General features: G+C 41.8%; 1 protein-coding gene across 3 annotated transcripts in view; it reads left to right on the forward strand.

Annotated features, from left to right (window-relative positions):
- The window catches only part of LOC124742400 (cytosolic purine 5'-nucleotidase), a 458,666-nt gene that overhangs the window by 192,515 nt on the left and 245,029 nt on the right, over positions 1-21,122 (forward strand). The window contains exon 1 of one of the 3 annotated variants that reach the window (XM_047248933.1): positions 17,724-17,846. The exons of the other annotated variants lie outside the window; for them this stretch is intronic. Within the exon in view, the coding sequence (XP_047104889.1) occupies positions 17,773-17,846 (74 nt within the window). The 5' untranslated portion in view covers positions 17,724-17,772. Of the gene's footprint in view, positions 1-17,723; positions 17,847-21,122 lie in introns of those variants that run through there. 3 annotated transcript variants of the gene reach the window in all.

Raw genomic sequence — 21,122 nt, forward strand, 5'->3', positions numbered from 1 at the left:
CCGTCATTGCATTATACAGCTGATCGTAGTTCCTATGCGCAATTGCGAATACGTTTCATGTAGACTTATTTGCTGTGATCTCGTGTAACACTGCTTTCACGCTTAGTTGACGCAGACGTCTGCTCTCTGAATTTTGTATTTGTCTACATTTTTGTAAATGTTTACCGTTTCAGAAACATACAGCAATAACAGTAGTGCGATAGTTTTAAATAATTTCCCGGCGGAGGTTCGAGTCCTCCCTCGGGCATGGGTGTGTGTGTTTGTCCTTTGAATAATTTAGGTTAAGTAGTGTGTAAGCTTAGGGACTGATAACCTTAGCAGTTAAGTCCCATAAGATTTCAAACACACACATTTTGAATAATTTATCTTTCTTTCGATGTTCTCTTTCTAGAGTTTTAACTGTTGTTCCGTCGATTGCTTGGAACTTTCTTCCTGCTGAATTGACGTCTGTGTCTCTTCTGCCAATGAAAATGTATTTTAAAGGAACATTACTCAAGATATCGGAAATTCTCATTCCGAATCTATGCACGTAGTACCCCACCGGATGAAAGCAGAACAGCTGATAGATGTCTTCTCTCTCTGAAGCCTAAATTTGCAGCGAACATTAATATAATCCCTTTCGCTGTCCCTGAAGCCGATTCAATATTGGTGGTGGAAGCAGTTTACATCTCGACAAACTAAATCCGAAAGCAGATTTAAAGTTGGTGCTAGAATTACAGAGGCAGTAACCGATGCGGAACGCAGCGCTGGACGCGTGGTCGTCCAACTGTATCCTGCGTACCCTCGCTGCATGCTGGTTCATGCATCTCGCGAGAGGACCAAACGCGCGATGAATACCACATCCTGCATGGCGCGCCTGGCTTCACGTTACGTAACAGTCGAGCGGATCGCCTGACGAGGCGGCCGTGGCGGCAGTCCCCAGCCTGCCCGCCGTATCCCTCTGCTGTGTGGCTGCACCGTGTGGCAGAAATACAGTGTAGCATCTCGGCTATTGCTCCAGTTTGACAAAACAGAAGTTGTCCTCTGTCCAGCGGCTCTCTCAGAAACCACAGTACTTAACTCCTACAGACACTGCTACGGGAATTTTACAACCAGGTTTTCGCTTGTGGAAACGAACAAAGTCTCACGGCACGAGAACGGGACTGTTCGTAGAAAGCTCGCTAAAGATCTTTGAAACCTAGTGCGTCTATGTCCAGTGCGCTGAGACTCTTGTAGAAACATATTTAAACAATTGAGTATACTGACAACATTTTCCTCCGTTATTAAGTTTTGTTGCGAACAATCAAAAATGGTTCAAATAGCTCTGAGCACTATGGGACTTAACATCGGAGGTCATCAGTCCCCTGAACTTTGAACTACTTAAAACTAACTAAACCAACGACATCACACACATCCATGCCCGAGGCAGGATTCGAACCTGCGACCGTAGCAGCAGCGCAGTTCTGGACTGAAGCGCCCAGAACCGCTCGGACACAGCGGCCAGCTGCCAACAATCAGTCACAATTACAAAAAATCATCATAACCATTACACTAGAAAGAGAAGTGACTTTCAATATCCTGTATACAGCCTTAGTTTGGCACATTCGTCCGTAAAAATCTTTTGGCCACTTAGCCAGTGATGTTAAGAATTTAATCTGTATAAATAAATATGAGTCAAAATCATATATCTCCGAAAGTTCCTGACCGATTGCTTTGAAATTTTGATACATCATTGAATTCTAATACAGGCGTAAATTTAGGTTCCTAATTCTTTAATATATATTGTCACTGGAGTGAGATCACGTTTCACCTGCGGTATAAATGAAACTTTGATGATAGTTGACATACAACAAAACAGGTATTTTACCAATATTTTACAGCTAATTCTCGTTAAATGTTTTACAATACAATTTAAAATTCAGAATTTTTAATTTGTGGGGCAGAGTGGAATGGGTAGCTGTCCTGCATTCATAAATTTCTTTTCTCACATTCTGAGTGCATTCCTTTATTCGAATAATACGACTCTATATACATCAGTCGTTATTCCTGGCGTATTTAAAATGCGGCCAACGAATCGTTAAAAATTATTTAAAAACACATTATATGATGTCATTACTGCAGTCACTTGTCTTAATATATGCATGTGTATACTAACATTCAAGAATTTCCCCTTGTTTTTCGTTATACCATATAAACTTTGTTGAACTGTTTATTTCAGTAAGATTAGATAGATTAGATTATTTTTTCGTTCCATAGATCCGTGTTGAGGAGATCCTCGTGGATGTGGAACATGTCTCTTTTTAAAGCTGAAATAACAATACTAATAGTATGGTTATACACAATACATCATTTGTTTCTATTAAAAAATTCGTCAATGAAGTAGAAGGAGTTGGCCACAAGTAAGTCTTTTAGGCTCCTTTTAAACTGATCTTTATTTGTAACTAAATATTTTTATGTTTGCTGGTAAATTATTGAAGATGAGTGTTCCTGAGTAGTGGACCCCTTTTTGAACTAAAGTAAGTGCTTTTAAGTCCTTGTGCAGATCATTTTTGTTCCTGCTATTGTATGTATGAACTGAGCTGTTTGTTGGAAAAAAGAGATATACTCGTATTATTTAGGCCAATTTCATTAAGGAGTAAGTATACTGAGAGGCAGTAGTTAGTATACCCAGTTCTTTGAAGAGGTTTGGCGGCCGGAGTGGCTGTGCGGTTCTAGGCGCTACAGTCTGGAACCGCGAGACCGGTACGGTCGCAGGTTCGAATCCTGCCTCGGGCATGGATGTGTGTGATGTCCTTAGGTTAGTTAAGTTTAAGTAGTTCTATGTTCTAGGGGACTGATGACCTCAGAAGTTAAGTCCCGTAGTGCTCAGAGCCATTTGAACCATCTGAAGAGATTTCTACAGGACGTCCGTGAATTTACTCCACAAATAATACGTATTACACTCTTTTGGACTCTGAAAACTTTTGTTTGACTTGAAGAGTTACCCCAAAATATTATACCATACGACATTATGGAACGAAAGCAGGCAAAGTATGCAAGCTTTTTCATTTTTATGTCGCCTGTGTCTGCTAACACTCGAATTGCAAATACAGATTTGTTAAGGCGTTTCTGCAGTTCTGTGGTGTGCTCCTCCGAACTGAATTTATTATCAAGTTGTAATCCCAGGAATTTAAGACTGTCAACCTCTTCTATGTGCTCTTCTTCATACTTTATGCATATGCCGGGTGGAAACCTCTTACAGCTTCTGAATTGCATATAGTGAATCTTTTCGAAGTTTAATGTCAGTGAGTTTGCTTTAAACCATTTATTAATATCCATGAAAATATCATTAGCAGATCTTTCTAGAACTACACTCGACATACTATTTATTGCAATACTTGTGTCATCTGCAAACAAAAAAAACTCTGCTTCTGGCAGTGTAACTGATGAGAGATCATTCATGTACACAAGAAAAAGCAGTGGCCCTAAGATGGATCCTTGTGGGACACCACATGTAATTTCTTCCCATTCTGATGATGACTGATGACTTAATTCACTAGTCCCTTGCACTGACACCCTTTGTTTCCTGTTAGCGAGGTATGACTTGAACCATTTTGCAGCACTACCCGTGACACCATAGAATTCTACTTTATTTAAAAGGATGTTGTGCTTCACACAATCGAATGCCTTTGACAAATCACAGAAAATACCTGCTGCTTGTAACTTGTTATTTAATGAATTAAGTACATTTTCACTGTAGGTGTAAACAGCCTTTTCGATATCAGAATCCTTCAGAAATCCAAACTGTGTTCTTGATAATATGTTATTTGTGGTCAGATGGTTGAGAAGCTGCCTGTACATGACTTTTTCTAAAATTTTTGAGAATGCTGGCAAAAGTGAAATCGGTCTGTAGTTTGATGGTATCTCTTTATCCCCTTTCTTGAATAGAGGCCTAACATCTGCACATTTTAGCCAGTCAGGAAATGTCCCAGTTATAATTGACTGGTTACACAAGTACCTTAGAATTGTACTAAACTCACAAGAACATGCCTTAATTAACTTTGTTGATATTTCATCGTAACCACTAGAATGTTTTGTTTTTAAAGATTTTATTGTGGAAGTTATTTCTTTTGGTGAAGTGAGTGACATATTCACGTACCTGAAGCTATTTGTAAAGGCTAGTTTCAGATATTCAGGGACATTATTTACTGATCCTGACAATCCCATTCTATCAGTAACGGATATAAAGTACTTGTTAAATAGATTTCGCACACTATGCCCATCGGTTACTAATGTGTCATCTACCCTTAGTGCTATTTGCTCCTGTTCCTTTCTGGTTCTACCAGTCTCCTCTTACTTTTTTAATATTTTACAGTATTCCTTGTATTTAGCTAAATCATCAGCATTGGAGCTATTCTTGGTCGACAGATACGTTTTCCTTTTTGTCTTACAGGAAATCTTTATTCCTTGTGTGATCCATGGTTTTATTATAGACTTCTGTTTAATTTGAGTAACTTTTAGAGGAAAACAGTTTTCAAACATGGTACTGACATTGTTCATGAATGTGTTATATTTTTCATTCATGTCATGAGCACTGTAAACATCTTTCCAGTTCATATCTTTGAGCAGTTTTCTAAAACACTCAATTTTTGGTTGATTTAATGCTCTCCTGTACTCAGATTTAGCAGTCTTGATAGTCTGCTTCTGTGTTAGTCGGTAGTGCGTCAACCTCTGGTAGAGTGGTTGTAAATTTGTAGGATAGGAAAAAATTAGGAAGTAAAAACAGGCTGAAGGTAATTTTTCGGTTGAGAATACAGTGTGCGCGCGCGCGCGTGCGGGGGTGGGAGGGGGGGGGGGGGGAGCTCTACCTGTGTGATTGTGCTTTCGAATCCTATTAGACTTTTTCCTCGAAATTTCCAGTAATGTTAGGAAACTGCCACCTATCCGTTCTCTTGGATCTCTAACTTGTGTTAACTGAAGTACTTGAGGCGGCCGTTGTGGCCGAGCAGTTATAGGCGCTTCAGCCCGGAAAAGCGTTGCTGCTACGGTCGCAGGTTCGAATCCTGCCTCGGGCATTGATTTGTGTGATGTCCTTAGGTTAGTTGGGTTTAAGTAGTTCTGAGTCTAGGGGCTGATGACCTCAGATGTCAAGTCCCATAGTACTTCGAGCCATTTGAGCCATTTTTGAAGTACTTGAGCGAAAATTCGTAATTAAAAAGACACCCAGTATTTTCAACACGACACAGGCGAATCTTAGCTGTAGAGTATAGAAAATTGCCCACGTTTCCACATGTGATATAGTAGAGAACTTCTTACCGTTCACTATGTTTTGTGTAGATGGGAATCCGTTTGAAACAAGAAGACATGACCGCTGAGACCTACGGTATGACTTCATTTATTCAACTAATAATGACAATCACTGTCCGGCGCAATCATTTGTACTGGAATTTTCCACAGTGTGATGTATTGCGACTGGACAGTTCACAAAACAGCCACGAAAACGCCAGCGTCGTAAGATGCGATCCAGTCTACCAGCTAATGACGACAGAAGTTGCTAGTACGACGTAGAAAACAAGAGCTTCGTTACTAGCACCAGAAGGGCGAGCATCGCATACACAATCTACACTTCATGTCATAAACTAACCTTCTCTACAGCATTTTTGACTGACACCCCACTTTACCGTAATTTGAGTATGAACAGACTAATAACGTTCTTAGCTGCAGGAATAAAAATTAAAAATGTATTAATCTGTGTAAAGTCAGTTTAGAGCCCTCTATAGTAAACATACCGGATTGCTTGTAAATAAACTGACGGAAATTAGAAGTGTTACACCATCAACACTTGCTCGAACGCTACCCAGCAGATCCTCCAGTATTTCACTGTCTGTGAGGTATCGTGTTTAAAAATTCATCTTTGTGCGAGCTTAGTTCCAGTATTTCCTGTACAGATTTTTTTTTTTAAAAAAAAGAAACATATCTGCAGACGAAGAATGGTGTGATGAGTACGTTATGGCAACTGGATGTGTCTAACGTTGCTGGAGCTTTTCTGGTGTGAATAGCAACGAAACACACACAAAGAACATGTACGTGCAGTTTATCATCATCATCTTTCGAGTTCGAGGAAGGTCCAATCTTTAGCATGAAGGACATAGCTGCGTCATACCGGCAGATCGTTGTAGCACAACTGTTGCAGACGAGTGCTGACAGTGTGGCAAGAACAGTAGGTACGGATCATTCCACAAAGACTACACAACGAGAAGATCGTAAGACTGTTCGACTATCTCTGCCGAACAGGCGAATGTCAGCAGCTGAAATCCTGGATAGGTGACGGACAGTGTCTCTCCACGAACTGTCAGGAACAGGTTACTCGTATCTCTGATGACCTCGTTGTTGGCGGCACGTTAAACCCTATCTTCTTTCCTTCCTTCAGGAACAGATTACTGGGAGCTTGGTTGAGATATCGTGTTGCCATGCATTGCCACTGTACCATGGAGTACAGAGACTTCGATGGTGAAACGTCAGAGAGAGCCCAGCTGGGACACTGAGTGGCATCCTTTTGTGTTCAGCGATGACTCTTGCATCTATTTGTGGCTACGGCCATAGACGGCTTGATGAAAGTCACAGGAAGTAGCCATTATAGAGACCTCTCCATCTCCTCCAATCATTGTGTGAAGAGCTATGAGATATAACAAATGGACTGATATGGCAATTGTTTAAGGGAGGCTGAATGATCACCAGAATGTGAAAAGGACGGTAAATCATGTCTTATAGATTATCATCAGGGTACTAAATGTCATATTCCAGTATAAGAATGGAATTTCAGTGCAGTTCATACCGCAAACGCCTCGAAAAGTGCGTGGATCCTTAACTGGACTATCCGTTCCCGATTTGTCATCCATGGAGCACGCCTGGGAAGCGATGGGAAGAGCAGTCTCTAGCCAGTAAACTTCATTACCTGGTACAGCATGCTTTTCAAGACATCCAGAGTCTGTTTACTCCAATACCACGGAAACAAACTTGTATTCGTGTCCATTGGGGTACACCTGACATTGCCGCTGGACATCAGCCGAGCGAGGTGGCGCAGAGGTTAGCACACTGGACTCGCATTCGGGAGGACTACAGTTGAATTCCGCGTCCGGACACCCTGACTTTGGTTTTCCGTGATTTCCCTACATTTCTTCAGGCAAAAGCCGCGATGGCTCCTTTGAAAGGGCACGGCCGTCTTCCTTCCTCATCCTTCCCTAATCCTATGAGACCGATGACCTCGCTGTTTGGTCAACCCAATCCTGGACATCAATTTAGTTGTTTAATACGCTGTATGTGATGAACAACTCCACAGGCTGATGACTATCGGAATGTTCCTTCATATTGTAGCACTTTCCATTTCCGTCAGTATAGAAGCTTTTCCTTTTTGTGGACCTTCTTAATCTTCATGTTGACGAAGAAATTGTGCCTGACAAGTACAAAGTAAAGCTATAAAAAGTACATCGATCTGTTCTGAATGTAAAATGCATACCGTATTCTTGCCCATATGTCAACCTACAGGCTCCTTACTTGGTGTCTTCGTCGTGCGAGCTCATAAAAGGTCTTTTGTGATGGCGTCGGATAGTGGAGATACCAGGAAAAAAGTTATTTGAATACGAGAGTTAGTACTGAAGCAGCATGCAGCCGTATGTTTATTTATCCTTAATGGAGCGAGGCAGAAAGAGTAGTAGCCCAGAAATATACTCAAATTGAATCCCTAGGATCTTTGCCATACGTCGGATTAAATCTAACATCATATGACTGCGTAGCACGTTTCCTGAAATGGATGTCGAAGTTAGCATGCATGCTGCGGCTGCAAGTGGCAGGGACAAGTTAAACCTGTTTCTCTCTGAAGGCCAGCTGAACAATGCGATTGACACAACGGTCCTACTGTCTTCCCTGTTGCGCACACGAATACTGATGTCATTCTGTCCGTAAAAAACAACATTGTAAGCTTCAGTATCTGTTCCGTCGACGAAATGTGCGGACAACAAAGTAGATTATGTTGATGTGCTTAGAATTAGATGGCAGTTACGACGCTGCCAGCATCATATTTTTCTTATTTTTCTTCGTGGAGTCTGCTACTATTTCCAGCAGCTAGGGGATAAAACTATGTTGGATGAAATTACCTTTCAGTGCATCAGTTACAATAAAAACATGTCTACCTCGAAAGAAACAGCAATGTTTCATTTCGTTCGCAGTTAATATCGGACACTGTATTAATAGTCTACGTTTTCATTGCGTTAAATTGCTAACCTTTTTAAGTACCGTATCGCTCACTCTGCGATACGTTACAAATTCATCATCATTTGCAGCTTAAGTGAATTGTTTCAGCACCGTTTGCATTCGGAACGTGTCTGCTAGAACACGTATTCAGCATTTCAGTATTTTCGGCGCTAACATCAATTTTAATTTGTTTAACATAACAGTTTTTTAAGTTCTTTATTTTCGAGATCTATCGAGAACAGAGAAGTACACTTGCAGTGTGAAGAACAGACTGTATAGAAGACAAATTACAGAAAAAATACGCAGTTCACTGTTATACCAAAACGGAGAAAAATTTCAGATCAAACCAGGGTAGCACATCAGAAAATCAATTTAAGAGTAGACTTCAGAACACACTACACATAGTAATCACAAATGTGTCACAATATAGACAAATCTTGCAAATATGCATGTTCAGGTGTTAATAAGTTAAACAACAGCAACTGTGAGAAAATTTACACAGACAAACTGGACGAAATTTCAAAACATGATTTAAAGAACATCTGAATCTGTTTAGCATAAACCTGTCTTCATTTAGCATACACTCAAAACAACAAAACCAAATTGCCAGTGATACGACACGATGCCATCATTCCCATACGTCGCCAGAAAAGACAGCTTACTAAATATATTTGATGAAAAAGATATTGCCACATTTATAATGAAACATCCCAACATTATTTTAAATGAACAGACCGATCTAAAAGCCAAAACATTCGTCGAAAATTTCACTAGTATTCTTTAATATACAACACAATTCTTTTTTTATTAACAAAGATAATACAAATTCGAAGTTACATCATATATAGTTTGATACAAGTCAAACGATATTTGCATATACAATAATTGTGACTTAGAACTGCGTAGTTTCGTAAATATGACTTACGCTGATTGGATATATATTCATAAGCTGTATAGCCGGCCGAAGTGGCCGTGCGGTTAAAGGCGCTGCAGTCTGGAAACGCGTGACCGCTACGGTCGCAGGTTCGAATCCTGCCTCGGGCATGGATGTTTGTGATGTCCTTAGGTTAGTTAGGTTTAACTAGTTCTAAGTTCTAGGGGACTAATGACCTCAGCAGTTGAGTCCCATAGTGCTCAGAGCCATTTGAACCATAAGCTGTATAATTCATATAATCGTATTATTATACGATTATTACAAAAAAATTGTCTTTGGCATACGCTAAAAAGCAGTACTTACAAGGCAATTTACATTACAATAGTATGAAAGTCACATAGCCATAAAACGCCACCGTATGTGCTACAAATAACGTATTATAAGAAAGATGTGTGTTTTATGTTGCAGATACTTCTGATGAACGCACGAAACTATTTTGGTAAAATAAATCAAGCGGTCTTAGTGTACCCCCTATGTCACATATTTTTATGCTCTTTAGACGACTCATTGTTACTATGACACTATGTCTCTACTGGCTTTTGAAAATCTTTAACTTACATACATGAGTGTTTAAACAAGCTTGTTAATGCGAGAGAGGATGAATAATTTATCTGGATGGACAAATGTAGTCAGCGGCTGCTTCTGAAAATCATGGGCGAAATAAACATCGTCGTGTTCACGGCTTTTCTCTTTGGGAATATTATTGAAATGTGGATAAAGATAACTGGTATTTAGTATATAAGTAAGACAGCTCCTATACGGGGGACAATGCCAGGGTGTGACTGCTCAGATACAAATGACGTAACCTCAAGTGGCGTTTTGCAGTTTGCACCAGATAAGCTGCGAGAAAGTGGTAACTTCGGTCGGTGCTTTACACGGCGAGGTACCACTGAATTTCCTGTCCACTCTGAGCTGTGCCATCAGCCTTGCTCAAGTTCCCGCACTCTTCCTTCGGTGCTGTTAGCGGAGTGCTACAGCAACACCTGTGAAACAGTAAATGATAGTCGTTGACAACAACAGTGTGTTGCAGCACTTCAGTTGAACTAGTCGACCTGCCTCCACTAAATAGAATACATTCTGATACTAGACCACATGAACTTAGTACTAAACAGGTATAGTGTAACTGTTGTTACGACAGGAGTGCTAAGCAGGCTTTTGGTGGGAGAAAGGAAGATGTATGTAATGCCCCGTCGACTACACGGTCATTACAGACGGTATGATCATATTAACTATTTGCATATCGAAAATATAGTGCTTGTTGTCAATAATAACAGAGAAACTTTAATACACGTGCCATCAGCGGTAAGTATCTGACATGAACTTTAAAATTTGGGAACACCCCCCCCCCCCCCCCCCATGAATATGTTGTATGAGCTTGCGACTGGTTTTGGTGTCACTGTCCGCTTCATTCTTCTGAACCGACTCTGACTTGTCCACCGAGCTACATGGCGCAGCAGTTAAGACACTGCTTTTGCATTCGGAAGAACGCCGGTCGAGATCCCTGTTCAGCTATCCAGATTTAGGTTTTCCTAATCCGCTCGAGGCAAAAATGCCGGAATGGTTCTTTTTAATAGGACGTTAAACGCTGATTTTTCTTGTAACAGAGCTTTCTACGTTCAAGAATGTTGTTCACGTAACCATCATAGTTGGGCCTTGCGTTTTAATCTACAGTGGACTTATTTTTTATGAACGTCGTCCAACGGCACTTCGTGGAGAAGCATGTTTGACTTACAGCTCATCGATGATTCTTGGACTGAGCAAGGAGCGTGAACATGACTCTATACGGAAAATTTGATGTCGTGATATTGCGATACGGCAGGTGCATTTAACGCAATAATCTTATCACTGAACTTTAATAGCACTGAGGCAGTTTGTTCGGCTTGCTTGTGGCTTTCGGTTGTAGCTTACTGAATGAAACTTGGCTAAAGCAGATCTGTTCGTTTCATAGCAAGCATCTATGAAAGCGTCCAATAACAACCGCCGGTGGTACTCACGCCCATACCAGCCTTATGTTGAAGTAGTGGACAAGAGAAGAGTGTGCATGTCATCAACCGGCGAATATCGTTTTTTCTCTTGAAAAGAGCATCCATCGAAAAATAATTCTAACTGTAGAAACAAGTGTGCGAAATATCCGTTTGATGGCGCATCCCACGTTAACATGTGCGAGAGTATCGGGCTTCATTTGCACAGTTGTCAGTGCTGACACACACACACGTTAAATATTTATAGAATAAAAATCCGCTTAATTTGCCAATAATTTTCTTAATTTATTCCACGACCGGCGCCAAGGTGGGCGCTGTGGTTGCTGGTCCTACGCTCCCACGCGTTTATTTGATGTGGGTGTGATTCCCCATGATTGACTGGCCCGACCGCCAAACATTTATGTTCTCCTCATTATTTGGTGCTTTAAGTTTTGAAACCGGTCGTGGAATAAATGAAGAAAATTGTTAGCAGCGAAGCGGATTTTTATTCTACAAACACGTTCCTCAGTTGCGGATATTCACCTAATCAAGTATTTTGTAAACACGTTAAAAATCGGAATGATGATATTGTGGATGTTTACTTCCGGCTGGCTGTCGGTCTGCTTCGAGTCAAACAGAGCCCTGCAAGCATGTCTTCGAAGCTGGAAGACATAAAGGTTGCTCTTCCAGAAGCTTCTTCAGTTTCTTTTTTACTGCAACCTCTCTTCTTTTTTCCATTGTAGTCTCCATCCCTATTGTATTTGCTTTTATTAAAGGTACCGTAACTATTTCACATATTGCCGCAACACTAAAAAACATTTTTTTCTTAACTGGCTCAATCGCGGTCGTCGAGGCTGAGTAATTCCTAGTTCTTTCATATATCGATGTAAAACTTTTCTCTAGTAGTTTTGATGCGTCCTAAGAATTAGACGGATAACAGAGTAGGCATTAAATGTATTTTGCTGCTGAATCTAGAAATGGGCTGACAAGCGCCACCTTCATCATGTTACTTATTTCATCATCATCATCATCATCTTCAGCATCTTCTTCTTCTTCTTCTGATGCGTATCAGTTGTTAGATGTGTTGTGATCACAAGATCTGCCTTATTCACTACCACTGTCGCGTGTAGGAACGATTTTGAAGTTAGCAATTCTTTCCGTAAGCCAATAGGTTCTTTTTTCATTGGTTTCTGGGTTAAACACGGAATTCGAAAGAAAGATTTAATACTTTCAGCGCACTGATCAGCTCTTAAGGGGAGCGGACAGGGGCGTGACAGTCTGTCGATGAGGAGATCCATACAGAACAGCTCCACTATATCCATCCTGACACTGGGTAGTAGTGTTTAGTGGAGCGTCACGTGTCACGGCTAATCTTGCCGTGGATACAATACGCCTTCGGCACAGCTGCCAAGTTCCATAGCTACTATTCGTTTTCTACTACAGGCAGCTGCTGCGTAGCAATTTTCGAGCCAAATTCTGGACATGTAATTAAGTTGTGAAATTTGATTCTGTAGCTATCAGTTCGTCAGTGGTATGCTCTGTGCAACTGCTTAATCAGTCACAAGTTAATCCATTGAAAAGTTAGGCTGCTGTGTTTATCCTTCACTCCCATTCCCCTCTCATAATATGCGACAATGAAGACCTAGTGGACGTGGTAACGTTACTTACCAGTTATTAAAAGATGGAATCAGAAAAGTAATGGCGACTAGTAGCAAAAAAGAGATTTTTCAGATTTTGGGTAAATTGCCGGTACGCCTTTATATTCATAAAACAAGAAAGTAGACCTTTGTAAGCGCTGTACAACAAAATAAATTCTGCTTACCAAGACGGGGCTTAACAATTTTTTTCCATTATAGGTATGGTAAAAAATGTGCACTTTGCTTGCTACGATATCCGAACCCAAGATACATTCTATTGAGATTCACAAATCCAACAATCAATACTGTTCCTACTTCACTAAAGGTGTAAAAGAGCTGCAAAATTCTTGGATTATCTACTCGAGCCGATATATTGTTGGCTATACACCAACAATAAAGTTACATATTTCATTTTTTTGTAGAATAGAGGTACATGCTGATATATACACAGGCAGTTACAGGGGGACGTACGTTTCAACATGGACTTAAAACGATGCAGCGACTTCGCGTTCTTCACGTTAACATGTTATTGCCAGTGGAGAAAAAGCCGAAAGAGGCAGAAAAAAACCTGGGACCGACTTAGGATCAAAACACAGACTTTGATTTCGTAGTGTGGTACTACCCTTAGGCGACACTTTACTGATATTTACTGTGCAACAAGTATCTAACAACGTAACAGTATTTGGGGACACTGAATGTTCCCAAAACTGCGGAGCGCGTTTCTAGCGCCAGTCCATCTAAACATTACGTAAATAAAAAACATACCGCACCCACACAACAGTAATTTAATATAACATGTTGATCAATAGAAGTATGTTGGTCTGGAATAGTAAGTGATGCAATAGCTGACTTAGATCCGTAGAGCCGGCCGGTGTGGCCGAGCGGTTCTAGGCGCTTCAGTCTGGAACCGCGCGACCGCTACGGTCGCAGGTTCGAATCCTGCCTCCGACATGGATGTGTGTGATGTCCTTAGGTTAGTTAGGTTTAAGTAGTTCTAAGTTCTAGGGGACTAATGACCTCAGATGTTAAGTCGCGTAGTGCTCAGAGCCATTTGAACCATTTTAGACCCGTAGAAATAGACAGGAAATATGGAGAAAGTAATACAGGAAAAAGAGGAGCAAGTAAATCAAGCGGATAACATCTCAAATGAAAATAATGTCAGCGCAGATAGAGAAGAAAGATCGATGCTCGCTACGATTCGCAAGAGAAAATTGCGGTAGGTAGTCATAAAGTTTTAATTATCACCCCGAAAAACTAAAGTTATGTATTTAATTTTTTGATTGTGCTGTAATTCGTTTTCCGCAACAACGCAAATGTAGTAGTTGTGTGACGCCAATCAAAACAGCTAAAAAAATCTGAAGTGGCCTGTACCTGGAAAATAAATACGTAAAATTTGTTTTTTTGAGGTGATAACTGAAAATTATGACTACCTGTCGCACGTTTGAGAAGGAAATTGGAAATTTGTGGTAAGGTCTGGTGGGACCAAACTGCTGAGGCCATCGGTCCCTAAGCCTAACACTGTTTAATCTAACTTGAACTAACTTACGCTATGAACAAAACACATACCCATGCCCAAGGGAGGACTCGAACCTCCGACGGGGGGGAGCCGCATGGACCGTTCAAGGCGCCTTAGAAAGAAACACATATGCTGTTGTCATTGTATGTCGTGTGTCATTGACTGATAGGAACTGCTGGCGGTGGAAAAAGAGGAAGATTTACCGGATGATTTGGGAGGAAGAAGACAGTATCTTTTGATGGCAGAAAATAGCAAAAAGTGAAGTAGGAAATCCATAAACCACACTGTTAAGCCTGCTATTAGGAAGAACATTTGATAAATAATACAGTTTACTTTCTGAATAGCTCTTGTTCCGTTTTTTAACTCCATCCGCCTTCCTCCCCCCCCCCCCCCCCCCCCCCCACACACACACACACACAAGTTCGTAGCGTTTTTTCCATAAGTTTAATAAATGCAGCAGATACATATGACAGAAACTTCACTATTTACAGTAGTCTGCCAACTGGGCGATTCCGCGACTGTACTAATCACGTGGTTTTGAGGCGGAGAACTCGTTGAGTCGCGCTTGGAGAGCTCATTTTCATCCGCAAAGGAACGTCCTTGAAGGTTGTTCGATAGAGAGAGGAAGCAAGATCAGGTGAATACGGTGGGTGCGGAAATAACTTCGGAACCCATCTCCTGTAGAGTGTCATTTGTCAGAGGAGCAGAATGCGGGCGGGCGTTATCGTAGAGTAGCATCAATTCACTCAGTTTCCCCGGTCGTTGTTCTTGGACTGCGTCTGGAAGACGTCGTAGTTGTTGATGATAAATGTCAGCAGTGATGAGTATACCTCGGAGACGCAATTCGTAGGACACTATATCGTAGCTGTTCTACCAGATGCATAACATTATCGTTTGTGGTTGCGCGCAAGAGTTTGTACAGGGAGTTGCTGCTTTGTTTAGGGTCAAGCATTGCGTTCTTGCCCTTATGTTCACATAAGGACACCATTCCTCGTCACCAGTACGATAGAGGATAGGAATGATCGGTGTTGTTCAAGAGCCAATTGATGACGAGCAAGCTGAGACGAAAATATGGCCGCCCGCTGATTGTCGTGATTTTGGCTTAGAGCACGCGGTAGCTATTCACCCGATTTTTGAAACTTCCCCATTGCATATAAATATCGCACGATGGTGGAATGATCACAGTTCATCACATTTGCTAGTTCTCGAGTACACACCGACGTGGATCATTGCGGATTAATGCGTTTAAACCAGGGGTGTCCAACCTATTCGGTTTGCAGGGCTATATAGGGAGAAGACAAGTCGCACGTATCAAACTAAAGGCTAACAAAAATCACCGAGAAAAAAGGAATAGACTAGTGATAGAATAGCTTCGTGTCACAGGAGTTTCAAATTGAAAATATTCAATTTACCGTAACTTTTATGGAACTTTTTTTTTTTTTACCGACCTGTGATAGATACTACTTGGGCGGCATTGTTAACTGCTTTGGGCCGCATGCGGCTTACGGGTCGCGTGTTGGACACCCCTGGTTTAAACGATCTTCATCAAACCCCGATGACCTTCCTGAATATGGAGAGCCGCTAACGTCAAAAATATCCTCCTTTTAGGCGAGAAAACATTTTCTTGCCGTGCTCCGTCCAATAGCATTATCCTCACACAAGACGCAAATGTTTCTGGCTGTCTCCGTTGCTGTCATCCCTCTATTGAACTTGAACAGAAGAATATGTGAGAAATGTTCCGATTTCTCCAATCGGCACTCCATTTTCTGGCATCCATAGCGCCACTCACTATCTCCAAATGACAAAATTACAATGCATAAACTCAATTATCAACAGTAAGTTACAAATAAAAAAGCAACAATCGATAAATAAACCCATAGCAGTCGGAATACCAACATGCAAAACAAAGACAGTGTGACCTTATGCACGAACGTAATACTTTGGTTGTAGTGATCAGCATTGTCTTGCATTTGCTGCCTGTAGTTGCATTTAGGGCGTCTTATAGCAACACGAGATATCTGTAACGAGATATATGACAAAGGGGAATGGCCGGAGGACTTCCTTGCAACAGTTATGGTACCAATAGAGTAAAAGAGAAACACTAAAAATGTCTAATTTCTCATACAGCTAAAGTCTTGCTGAGAGTGTTGAATAGAAGGCTATATGGCAAGCTGGATAGAGGGATTGCAGAGAAGGTGAAAGATATATGGAAAAAGGTAGAGAAATCTTTGCTGTTTTTGTAGATTTAGAAAAGGCTTTTGACAGAGTTCAGTGGAACAAGTTGATGGATATTTTGAAGAGGAAAGGAGTAGATTGGAAAGAGAGACGACTGATACAGAATCTATATTTACACCAGAAGGTAAGGATAAGGATTGGAAATGAAATGTCAGAAGGGAGCAACATTGGACGAGGTGTTAGACAAGATTGTTGCCTTTCCCCACTGTTGTTTAACGTATACCTTGAAGAGATTATTGCGAAAAGCTTGGATGGGAAAAGAAGAATATGTATTGGTGGAAAGAGAATAGAATGTATAAGATTTGCTGGTGACGTTAGTGGTAGAAAGTGAGCAGACAGTGAATAACATGCTTAAAGATCTGAATGAAGCTTCTGTGGAATATGGGATGCAAATAAACAGAGCAAAAACAAAAAGTATGGTCATCAGTACAAGACACACACTGTCCGATATTAAAATAGGACAATCTACCATTAGCCAAGTAAGTGCATTTAAATATCTTGGCAGGACAATAGCTGAAGACTTGAGATGTCACCAGGAATTGAAAACTCGAATTGCCACAGCGAAGGAGGCATTCAACAGAAAGAGGAGACTCTTACATGGCAAATTAGATAAAGAACTAAGGAAAAGGCTTGGCAAATGTTTTGCCTGGAGTGTGGCGCTATATGAGACGAGAGGATGAAAAAAGGTTAGAAGCATTTGAGATGTGGATGTGGAGGAGAATGGAGAGAATAAGCTGGATGGAAAGAGTGAGTAATGAATGAGTATCGGAAAGGGCTGGTGAGAGAAGATGTCTGCTGAAGGTTGTAAGAGAAAGGAAAAAGAACCGATTGAGACATTCATTGAGAAGGGAGTGCTTGCTAGCAGATGCTTTGGAAGGATTGGTTTGTGGGAGAAGACTGAGAGGAAGAAGGAGATACAAGCTGATAGACAACATAAAGGGAAGAGGAAATTATGCAGACCTGAAGAGGATGGCAGAAGACCGGACAGCCTGGAGAACTACTATGTGAAAACCTGCCTTTTGGCAGAACACTGATGATGATGATAACAACTTATCTGATAAGACAGTGCCTCTGGAGACGAGTGCGGGTAGTGTGTACAATTTGCGGTGAGGGGAAGCCGCGCCACTCCTTGTGCCCCCTCCCCGTCCCCCTCTGGCGCTCCGCTTCCCGGGCCATGCGCGGTGGGCTGAATGAGCGGCGGCTAGCGGGCTACCCGCCGTCAGCGCCAGTGCTCGCGCGACTGCCGGGCAGAGTGCACCTATCAGGCGTTCGTTGCTCTTCATGTGGCTCAAGGATCCCAGTGACGCGTCGGCTGCCGTCAACGGCGACTGCCCTCGACAGGCGGCGCCCAACGAGTGAGTATCACAGAGGGCTTCCGTTCCGGGGCGCAAAACCAGGGAGGGCACTTGTCACACTGGTGCGCCCGTGTTTACAGCGTTCAGTAATGCACAGCTCGCTCTTTGTTACTTGTTTTCTCGCGCGTTATCTTCCCAGCACCCTATTATTCACCAACACTATCTTCCTCGGGCTGGCTATCAGCGCCAGCATTTTCCGCAAGCGCTGATCGTTACCTCGCAGACAACACACCATTTTCTTACTCATCAGCAAACTAAACGCCAGTGTAAAGTTTCGTCGCGGATTAAGGCATTCCATCGCGCTGTCTTCGTCTCTAGGTCGTCGCTACTTGCCCCTGCAGTGACAATGCATTTTTTCTCCGTTCGCATATAATCTGAATATACGTACGCCTTAGCCTCGAAATCTGCTTTCTGTGCTGCTTTCTCGTACGAGGAATCTCCCTCAAATTACACTGTTTATTTAACTTCTTTTTGGACGTGTTTAATTAGGGTTCCATTCTTTGTGCTGTATAAAGCCGCCGCCAGTGAATCTGCTATCGGAGATGCCGGGATGGTTAACTTTGAACTGCCACATAGCCCAGCTGGAGTATCTCGACGCTGCGATAAGAGAGGCGTGGCCGCTAGGGCTGCTGCTGTCACATGCTCACTCTGTTCTCTCGAGTGCGAGATAACTTCGGACCAAGAAATTACATTGGACGTGCATAGCCGTGATGTGCATCACTCTAGCCCGTGTAAGGGAAGCACTGGTTTTTACGAGCACTCAGTATCATAAAAGGGAGATGGATGCTTAACATTCAGTCGAGATTACGCTTGCATTGGACGGCGATGTACCAAAGAAGCTACCATGGACTTGAAAAAAAAAAAAAAAAGAAAAAAAAAGAAAAGGGGAACAGTCTAGTGGTTGTAGCGGCGAGACGAAACAGTGTAAAACCTAACAAGGGACTTCAACACTGCACAATTCCGAATGGTTTAGTAGGAGGTGGCGCACGAAAAGCAGGCCCCGAGGAATAGACTTCTCATTGTCGCCCGCCAGTTGTCATTTATTGTTTCGAAAATGTTCCGATTACGAAACTGTTCCGATTACGAAACTGTTCCGATTATGAAACTGTTCGGATTACGAAACTGTTGCGATTACGTTTTGCATTGTCAGTATTGTATCAATATTCAATTATTACACTTTATTTTTTGTAGTAACTGTTCTTGTCGGGCAAATCTGCGTGTTTAACTTGCGAGCAGTCTGCACTCGGGGCCCGTTTTTGTGCGCCACCCTTTATTACAGGTACTGTGGTTCAGTTCTCAGTTAAGAACATCATTACTTGCAAGTGAGGCTGTTCATTAAGTTTCTAAGTGAGCAGACTATTGCATGCTGTTGCCTCATGATATACTTTTTTTCCATTTCCGACGTTTGGGTATACATCGTAATTGCTCTATTTCTTCAAGGAATACGCTACATGAAAAGACCGATGTGAGAAATAAGTTAGTGTGTGGCCGAAAAGTATCAACAGAGAATGCGAGTGTGCTGCCCAGAGGTTAAGATAGACGTCTTTACACAATGCCCAGGAGCTGATGTGAAATCCGACAGCGCGTCACCTGGTTAGTCACGGATCCGGGGACGACGTCACGGAAGTGCGTGTTCCCGCTTCTTGGCCGTCTGCCGTGTTTTTCCGCACCTACCCACGCCGCGCCTTTGTGCTGTTTATAAAGAACAGCTGTTCAGCCAGGAGAGGCGTCGCACGCACGTTGACCTTGACCGTGCTTCGCACACCCTTCTTCCCCGCCGCCCCCCACCACGAGCTACGCCCGCTTCCCAGCTTCTGCTTTCCTCGGCGAGTAAGTGTAGTTTTTTGTTGAATCAACCTGTATACAGTCGCTTGACAGGTTTCCACTGTCATTCCCTCTTCCGCACACTGAGGGAAGAGCGAGTTAAAATACCAACTGCATCATTCGCATTTACGATTTTCCCTGGCTTCAGATAAGTGCTGAGCTTCTTTCCTCAGCAGAGCCATGGCCCATCCGTTTTCTTCTCCGAAATTCCATAGCTACGTTAATATTTCTGCTGCAGCCACCGTGATGTCGACAAGTCCTGACGTTCAAAACTTATTTTTCTGTTGTTTTATCATTTACTCTACAATGTTACCTACCGTTCTTTTCAGTGATGGAACAAGTGTTTCTAGCCCTATAGCTTTGTTTCATGAAATTCCTTGAAGACTCGTCGCTGAATTTACACACCTCGCCTGTGATCTTATTTGCTTTTTATTGACGAAATTTATTGGTTTATGTTTAAAATAAAGATTTTTGTTTTAACCAAGTAACCTGTATTTTCTTCTTTGTATTGCTAATACTTCTTCGTATTGAATTAGCTGCGAAGTGGAGCAGCCTCTGTTCTCTTGCATTCTGACAGGAAGTAATTGTTTTCGAATTTAATTTCTTATAAAACTAGCTCCATCTAAAGTGTGCTTTAAAAGGGAACAAATGTGATATTTTTAAAGAAACTTAGAACAATCACCGTAAATACTGAATTTTCAAACAGTAGTTCTGTTTTAAGAACAAGTATTTTGATGTTTGCGTTAGAATCTTTAATCCTACCACGAATTTTCTCGTGTTTCATAAAAAAATACCAGCACTACCTACTAATTCTCTTTGTCGGATGGTGTATGGCGCGCGACTGACATAGTATGTATAGAACTGATGGAGTGAGAGTCGATCTCCAGCGGGTTACACATGTTAGCGGTCGTTCTGAGCTGTAAGACTGAAGAATTTCTAGGATGTACAACAGATGCAGTTGGTTTTTATTTGTCTATCTGCAACCGATTTGTCTGTATTGCACCATCTTAACGCTATATAAAACATAATCAGCTTAAAATCATACAATACATATCCTTACAATCTGACCTCTTCGTGGTATACAAAACGTGCCAAAAATGGCTCTGAGCACTATGGGACTTAACGTCTATGGTCATCAGTCCCCTAGAACTTAGAACTACTTAAACTTAACTAACCTAAGGACATCACACAACACCCAGTCATCACGAGGCAGAGAAAATCCCTGACCCCGCCGGGAATCGAACCCGGGAACACGGGCAAACGTGCCAAAAATCACATGGGAAAAATCACATGCCTTCACGATTGAAGTACTGCACATTCACGACGTTGCATCAAAGAAAGTGATTTCCTATGGAGGAAATTCTACAATTAAATATCACTGCGTAATTTTATCAGTTTCGGTGGCGCAACATTCTGATAAAGTCGTGTGTGTACTGTACAATCATTGTAATT

Source organism: Schistocerca piceifrons, chromosome 1 (assembly GCF_021461385.2).
Source record: "Schistocerca piceifrons isolate TAMUIC-IGC-003096 chromosome 1, iqSchPice1.1, whole genome shotgun sequence".
NCBI lineage: Eukaryota > Metazoa > Arthropoda > Insecta > Orthoptera > Acrididae > Schistocerca > Schistocerca piceifrons.